The 8,508-nt window shown below is 36.0% G+C and overlaps 1 protein-coding gene across 2 annotated transcripts; it reads right to left on the bottom strand.

The window, feature by feature from the left end:
* Positions 1–1,148: 1,148 nt before the first annotated feature.
* LOC114579830 lies at positions 1,149–8,499 on the bottom strand. Of its 2 annotated transcripts, none has more exons than XM_028695585.1 (3): positions 8,251–8,499; positions 8,032–8,156; positions 1,149–1,363 (listed from the first exon to the last, which is right to left on the bottom strand). In XM_028695585.1, exons 1-3 carry the CDS (start codon positions 8,266–8,268, stop codon positions 1,192–1,194), a joined length of 315 nt encoding a protein of 104 aa, XP_028551418.1. In that variant the 5' UTR covers positions 8,269–8,499; the 3' UTR covers positions 1,149–1,191. The 2 variants fall into 2 exon arrangements, with proteins under 2 accessions (XP_028551418.1, XP_028551419.1); XM_028695586.1 differs by having other exon boundaries at positions 8,047–8,156.
* Between the last annotated feature and the right edge of the window lie 9 nt (positions 8,500–8,508).

Below are 8,508 nucleotides of genomic sequence, written 5' to 3'. Positions count from 1 at the left end.
TAATGGAGTTGTACCTTCATACAGTTTAGTCTAATTAATTTTAGTTAGTAGAGCTGCAAGCGAACCAAATGTTCGACGAGCTACTCGTTGCTTGGTTCAATTAAAGCTCATTTGTGATCGTTTAATTAACTAAACAAACAAACTTGAACAATATTTTAAAAACTTGATCCTTAAATAAATAAGTTTGAACACTAATGTGTTTTGTTCATTTATGTTCACGAACAACATCATTTGGTACATCGAAAACACTAGTTATATATATATATATATATTCATGATCTTGCTCATTTAATAGCTCAAGAAGACTCGTTAGATTTGTTCATGGATGTGCTTGTTTGATAGTTCAAAAAAATTTGATAAATATATACATGAACATAGCTCGTTAAGGCTTGTTTGTTTAAAGGTCGATAAGCACTAAACGAATCAAACATGAACACAAACAATAAAGCTCGAATCAAACACGAACCAAATTTAAACAAGCTTATAATAAACGAACTCAAACATGAACACTCACATACTCGGCTCAGCTCGGTTCATTTGCAGCCCTATTTGTTAGATAGTTTTGGCCCCGCACCCCGGCCTACTTTATTTTTAAATTTCATTTATTCTTTTATTGAGAAGGGAGGGGCACCAAGATTTTGGGCCCTTGCTATTTCTCTTCCAACCTAAAAAATTTCTTTATCCTTCCACTATTTCTTGTCTTAAATGTTTTTCTTTTCTTCTCACCATCTCTATTTTGATCATCTAATGTCATTATAATTCCCTTCCTTTTTGCTGCCCCGTTCTGCTGATATATCTAGTTGTCCTCTCCAGACACACCACTCTTCGTTTACCAGTTTGTTTTCTGTCTTCACCATCTCATTTTTTTTTTCACTCACCACTACATCACTCTACTTCTCTTTTCTTCGATCTATTTCTTTGTCTAGTTTTCTCTCTTTAGGATTCTCTTTCTCTATCCATCTTTCAGATTCTCCTCCCCTCACTACATTTACATACCTAATTCTATTTCTCTTCATCTATCTTTCTATTTCACGTGTCCAAGTGCATTTTGGTTAGTAAATTATGATCATTTGTTAGGTTCATAGAAAAGAAACTTTCTTGCTAAATTAAAAGACAGCAGTGAAGCTTTAAGTAAAGAGCACAAAACGTAATTTTAAGGAATTGATCAAATTAATAAGAATAAGAATTGGTTTATACATGCCTATAAAAGAGACACCAAGCAACACAGGCTTTTCTTTTATTTTTCTCTATCGTCAGAATCTCCCTGTCCTTTCCCCTTCTTCTTCCTCTGTTGCTTAGACCTGAATTTCCAAATCTGAGACCATGACAACAAACATTCTTCCCAAGAAGTACAGAAGATGACCTATAATAGAAATTTGATGCAATCAAATGTCAAGGAATGCACAAAAGGGTGGAAAAAATAATATTTTTCTCCTAGTACAAATAAGAAATTCACCAACTAAATAAATATATGAGGAATCTTTTTCTGCTCAATGATCATCATTCGAGTGACAGCATAAGTAGAATATAGCCGCTTATGTGGCAAAGTACTAATTACTGAACAAATCATGTAGAAGTGCAACTAAATTTATGTCTAAAGAAAATTGTGAAAAACTTGACATCATTCTAAGTAATTTCATTAGAAAAACATAAACAAAGAAATAAATAGATAGTTTTGCACAACAAAACAATCGCATACGTCCCCATCTCTCAAGGTAAAAACAATAAGAACTATAAAAATCAACCACCTAACAGTCGTGGCATTCTTATTCCATGCGTTTCATTGTGATCTAAAACTGCAAGCAAGACCTAGAGATATATCTAATTGAATTTGGCCATCTAATCTTTTTTTATCACACGAAGTTATTGAAGTAATCTTATAACGATCAAAAATCTTCGTTTGCCAGGGGAATCAAACTGCATACCTTACCATCAATCAAATCGTAACTAGACATTTCCATATGAAATAATGAAAAAGTAATAACTGAACATTTCTAATGTAGGGAGCCCATGTTTGAAATTACACAATAAGAGGAGTGTCATGGCACTTTTTGAGAAATAATTGCCATTAAGTGTATGCCTAATGTTGATTTTGTTGAGGCATATGCCTCAACAAAGCTGGACATGCCTCTATGCAATAAACAAGAGGCGTAAGCCTCAAACATTAGGGTTTGGGTAATTTAAAAAAATTAATTTATGAATAATATAAGCTCAAAGCCTTATTTTATTGTTTCATTACATCTAAACCTAAATATAAACTATGTTCACGATGCCCTAGCTGCGACATCTAGGCTTCCTTTGGTGGCGATGTCGGAGGTGAATCCATGACGGGAATTCGCTCACTGTAAAGGGCTCTTTGCTGGGGCAATGCGTCGCGTTTCTCTGTGACGCCAAGCTTCCGCCTTCCGTTTCGCCAGCAGAAAAGTCCACGACTACTAAATTTTGCCTATTTCTGTGGTCTTTTAGTTTTATTTCACTCTTGTTTTGCCTTCTTTCGGAGTTATGGCTGCTCTCCGGGTGCAGGACCTTGGTTTTTTGAATGGGATTTCATCCTCTCGTTCATTTAGGGATGCTTTTTCAGGCTTGTCTCCTGCCGCGTCTGCATTCCCCGACCTCAAAATTTCGACTCACCAGGGATTACCTTCATTGTGGATTTCAGAGGTTGAAATTCTTGCTCTTGTCGCCCAGTTTGAGACCCTCTCTCGATGCCTTTCGAAAAATTTTGTCAATCTTAAATTGATTGGTGATTTCTCGATTACTGTCCTTAACTCTAAGCATGTCTTAATAAAGCTTGTGAATGAACTTGATTATCGCAGTGTTTGCCCATCGTTCCTATTTTGTGAACAATTGTTATATGAAATTGTGCAAATAGACTCCGAATTTTAATATTGAGGTTGAGTCCCCAATTATTCCGATTTGGGTTTCGTTTTCCAACCTTACAGCTCATCTTTTCTCTCCTAGAATACTTCACGGTCTTGGTTCCCTCTTTGGCCGCCCTCTTAAAATAGATAATGCTACCTCCTCTGAATCTCGTCTTTTGTAGCTCGTGTTTTAGTTGAGTTAGATGTAACCAAGCGCTATCCTGATAAAGTGTGGGTTGGCCACGAAAAATTGGGTTACATTCAGGCTGTAGTTATGGAGGACTTTCCTCCTTATTCTGTGCATTGTAAATCCTTGGGTCATTTTCAAGCTGAATGTTGTATTCTTCATCCACATCTTAATCCTTCTCCTGCTGGTGCAACCTCTTTCAAATGTTGGCGATGGTAACCGCACTAGTGGAGGAAAAAAGTATGCTTGAAACTGGTTCTAATTTGGTTAAGCAAAATTGTGTGGAGGTTGGTGTTGTTGGTAATGAGAAGGTTTCTCAACCTGCGAATGTTACTGACATCAAGCCCTTATTTGAGCCTGTTGTTTTAGTTCCTGTAGTGCATGTGGAGGTTATTCATTTTCCTGATGTGGGCCATGTGGTGGCGCCCATTCCGAGTGTTGCCGATGACCATGTGGTTTCTTCGAGGGGTCCTCCTGTCTCTCTTAACATTGGCTCTATGGTGGAAATTAAGAGTTTGGAGCATCCTCCTATTGCTTCTGATGTTAATCAAGTGGAGGTGTTGAAGGGCCCGTGCGAAGTTAACAAGGTGATGGATAATGGTTCGTCTAGTGAGTTGGGTATTGCATATGATGATTCTCCTTTAGCTGTTCTGGATGTGCCAGTGGGTGAGCTTGAACATGAACCTTTTTTTTATGTTCCAGTTTCTCTAATTTCTAATGAAGCGTTAAAAGCTCAAATTACTAGCAAGTTGACAGACTCTAATATGGATCACTCTGATTGGTTGGATTCTTCCTCTTATGGTGAGGGGGAGGGGGATGTCCCGGTTGATGAACTTCTTGAATTATATAATTTGCAGGTTGGTAGTAGTGTTAACAAAGCCTCTTCTCATGGTGGTGGCAAGCATCGTGGTAGAAAAAAAAGTAATTACCTTGGGCTTATTTATTCCTTATTGACTTGATGGCTTTGGAGCTGTTGTGTTTCGATTCCGTTAGATTGGCTTCTGTTGGTTTGGTTTTTTGTTGCGGGTGTATGTGGCCCAGGCAATGATGTAGCTACTTTCTACTCACCATCTGGTCGGAAGTGGCTTGTTGGTAACCATCGGTAGTGCGTCTTCTTACTATGTTTGGCGACCTTTGTTTGGGGAGTAACCTTTGTTTGGGATGCAAGGTTGTGTATGTGGGTGTGGTCGTTACCACCTCTAGATGCAAGTTTGCCATTACTGGGTTAGCTTGTTTTTTACACTTTTACTTACTGGATGCCCTTTGTTTGTTGCTTAAGCCTTGTAATTGTTGTTTTGTCCTTTGTTAGACTTGCTTGTATCCCTTTATTTTCGTTGAAATATATTTTCTTTTCTTAAAAAAAAAACTAAATATAAACCAATAATCTCTGGCTCTATCCTCAACCCTCCCAATCCATTCGCAAGCTCACGGCTGCCCAAACCTTACATTGCAGCCATTTGGCCACTCTGAGCCGCTACTACCCGACCACGTTGACTCACCATCCTCCAATGCTTCTCCTCTTCTTAGTGATAACTCATCTACCTTTTTTTTGTTCTTTTTTAAACTAAATATTAGTTGAGTGGTGGATTCAATGTGGAGATAATACTCTAGCACTATAATAATTTGCTATCAATGTATTGAGTCTTGTATGCTCTTTATAAAGGTGTGAACGAAATTAGAGTACAAATAACCATATTTATGTTAAGAAGAGAAATCATTAGGCTAAATAAAGGAATGAACACATTGGTCTACATTAATTACAACAAGAGATAAAAAGATTAAGTCTTAAAGAAGAAAATTGTGTTGGGCGACAAAGAACCATTAGTTTATAATGATGTTTTATTAGATGATAAATGATTTGAGGAGTCCAACAATTCAACAAGAGAGTAACAGATAATGTTACCATAAAAATTTAAGTAATTGAAATTATAATCATCAACATAAGCATAATTTTAAATTTTAATTTATATTCTTATTAATTTTTATTGGTTATGGAAATGGAAAATGATTGAGACAGAAGATGAGGAGGAATATTGAGAGAATGTTGACACATTTGAGAATATATATATATATATAATATTTTGATTATGACACTTACACTTCAAAATTAATTCAAGAATTATTCTCATCTCACGGATAAAAATGCCTCAATATCCGATTGCATAATTTTTAAAAATTATAGGGTACTAAGGCTAGTTGTAGGGATGAGCGTAGGTGCTGAGATGTAAATGGAAAAAGTGGTTGATTTAAGAAAGGAGAAGGGAGTAAATACCTTGGATAAGTTTTCAACCTCTGAAAGACAGCTCTTTGACACCCTTAGAGGCAAAAGGATTATATCACACACATCCAATAGAGGAAAACAAGCCTAGATGAAAGTTACAAGAAGCAGTATATGTCTATTTCATGCACAAATTCATACTCTGAAATGACATAGGACTGTTATTCATAAAAAAAGACAGACCATAGAAATACAGGTTTGCTGATGAGTGCATTTTAAGAGATAACGAAATAAAATAAGCAAGAAGCTTAAACAAGAAAATGGCAAAATCAAATAGATCAAATAGACTATTAAATCTCATCCAAGCTAAGAATGGCATATCAGTTGAAGTTCCATAGGATGGCAGCCATTAATTCCTCAAGGACTATGATGTACCGACATTTCTCCTAAAAGAGGCATGCAATGACTGACACGTATCCGACACAACACTCATCTGACACGCCTTTGACAAGCGTCGGACACGTCGAAAATGTATCCAATTATAAAATTATTAAAAACAAATTGGACACGTGTGTCCGACATGCGTCTTAAATATTTTATGAAATATTTTTTAAATATCATTTCTTATATTTAAGATATAAAAACTAAATTTCGTATATCTTATCCACAACACCAATTCAATCACTCGCACTCAATACCCCACTCATCGAATATTCTCATTTTCATTTTTCTTTGATGGGTCACCACGTTAGTTTCACAACAATACATGATGTCATCTCAACAGTGACATCTAATGTCGTTACAACATCGACATTTCAAAATCATGTCAACATCCAAGTTTGACACTATCTGGACATTGATGCTCGACGCTAGCAATTTCAACACTCACAACTTCAAAGCTCATGTTTCTTCGACATCGCCTTAACATTAACGATCAATACCCTCACAACATTGACGATAAACACCCTATTGACATCAATGCCCGAGACTTACTACATAACATTGATGTCTAACTCTCGACATCATTGACGTCTCCTCTCTCGATGCCTGATATATGGCATTGACGTCAGACTCTGGACATCCTATTATTAATCATTTTAAGAAAAAATTCTAGTTAAATGACTTTTTATTTCTAATTTATTTTTAATATTATATTTATTTAATTTTTATACACTATTTTTAAAATAAAAAATTATAATACAACATCCAACATCCTAGATTTTCAATAATTGATGTGTCCCGTGTCCATGTCGTGGCTGTATTTGTGCATCATAGCACAAGGCACAATGAACACTAATTTGAAATATAAAAGTGGTGAAACTTGACTAGAAAACCTGACATCCATGGAGACAGAGGCTATGAGATTGGCTTATGGTTGCTATAGCAGATGAGGATTCTCTAGTTATTGAAACATCTAGGAGAAAAGTAACACTTCAAGGTACCCTAATAAAGAAATAAATTGAGTTGAATCACTCGGTGGATCCTTTTTTTTATATAAAAAAGAAAGGATGTGTAATTCAATGTATTGAGCTTTCATCATTATAAAGTCTAAAATGAGATATATGTACACAGTATTAACCCTACATTACTGCATTACATAGCAAAATTTGTTGTATCACACAACCAAAATTCATTGCATGAAATGTAGATTATTGCATCTATAACATTACAAAGTTAAACCTCAAATCTTCCCTCATTCTCCTTAGGAAAGAAGCTTCCAAATGAAGCTGTGGTACCGCTAAAGAACCACGAGATCAAAAGAGTAGATATTATTCAATTGAAAGCCATATATTGCATGTCACCTCTTTTGTTAGAACTCTCAATGCCTTATAGTTGCATAATGCCGAAAGCACCAAGGGACGCCAAAGGCACAACTTAAGCATAGTGGGGGGTGCCAATAAAAACTTAGTTTCATTGAACGCATGAATTTATTTAATTATGAGGAACATTATTTAAAATTATAAACTAATGAGCATAACATTATATTATGTTCAGGAAAAAATTGAATTCTCAAATTCCATTGCACACCAAGTTCGCAGAATTCATCAAACATATTAAAGAATAATTTAATCTTTACTAGCACCTTTTTCATCTACTCATTCCAAGCTCTCAACCTTTTTCTTTTTACTTGCCTTCCATCTTTTACTTTTAAAATCATCCACTTCATTGTCCTAAATTATTAAAAATTAAACCCATCCGCCAACATTTGATCATCCTATTTCCAAAAGAACATGTTTTTTTTTTTTTTTTCCAAAATGAATCATAGAATTCACTTGATAGGACATAAAGCCTTCTATTAGCAAAGGTTGGCATAATAATTATCACCTTAGAGAAATATTCACCGTAGATCTACAAGTTCGTCTTAGATGATGCAACCCATGAATACCAACAATGATCCTTCGCTCATATAGGGATGATTTCCTTTGTTGATTAATTATATCAGGATCTATAAAAACCCAAGATGATAGAACCATGAAATTTTACTTCAGTTTGTCATCATTTCCCCCACCATCCACTTAGTGTTTAACAGTTAGCCTTAATCAAAATTTCTCTCTCGTTATTAGGAGGGATAATTAATCATAAGGATTTGCATCTACAAATTAGGTGCCTAAAGTGCTCTCCCAAACCTAATGTGGTCAATTGAACTCTATCTTCCTCTTGGCCAAGCTCAATCTGCACCCAAGTCTCTTGCACTCCATTAACGCAGGTTATAAGTCATTGACCGGGTGTTGAATCATTAATACATCAACCGAGTAATCATCTACCTATGGCCAACGCACCAATCAAACTGTTGCCAACCTCCTGCCAATGTTGTCCACAACAGAACTTTATCCCCAAAAGCTTTCATTGAAAGGAAAAGCAAAGCCTCTAAGTCATCCGAAAAGCATTCCTGAAAGCATCAACGTCAATGCCATCGTTAGTGGTGGAATTAGAGAATGGTTGGAACTAATGCAAGCCCTCTCTAGATTTGAGAAAATTTCTATCTTATTATTCATCTCCATCTGAGCTTATGGAGGTGGCTTGCTACTCTCTGCGGTCTCAAACAGCGCAGTAAGAATGCCCAAACGCTGTAGAGGAGATTGTATTGTCAAAAACAGCCCAAAGAATAGGCCATCGATCATTGTGGTTGGTTCCAAAGCTTAGTAAATAGACATCATCGCTGCTGGTAGTTAACAAAGGATCATCAAACCCTAATCAAATATTGAAAAGCCAAAAAGAGGAGGAACAGATACTAACCGCTC

This window comes from Dendrobium catenatum, unplaced genomic scaffold (genome assembly GCF_001605985.2).
Source record: "Dendrobium catenatum unplaced genomic scaffold, ASM160598v2 fragScaff_scaffold_659, whole genome shotgun sequence".
Taxonomy (NCBI): Eukaryota; Viridiplantae; Streptophyta; class Magnoliopsida; order Asparagales; family Orchidaceae; genus Dendrobium; species Dendrobium catenatum.
Note: the sequence above shows the minus strand (reverse complement) of the source record. Positions and strands in the feature narration are given on the sequence as shown.

What these genes read in the sequence shown, in the direction of transcription:
- LOC114579830 (XM_028695585.1), bottom strand. An exon ending in GATTGGTGCGTTGGCCATAG is followed by an intron (nt 1,364 to 8,031) that starts GTAGATGATTAC and finishes TTTCTATTATAG; the next exon opens with GTCATCTTCTGTACTTCTTG.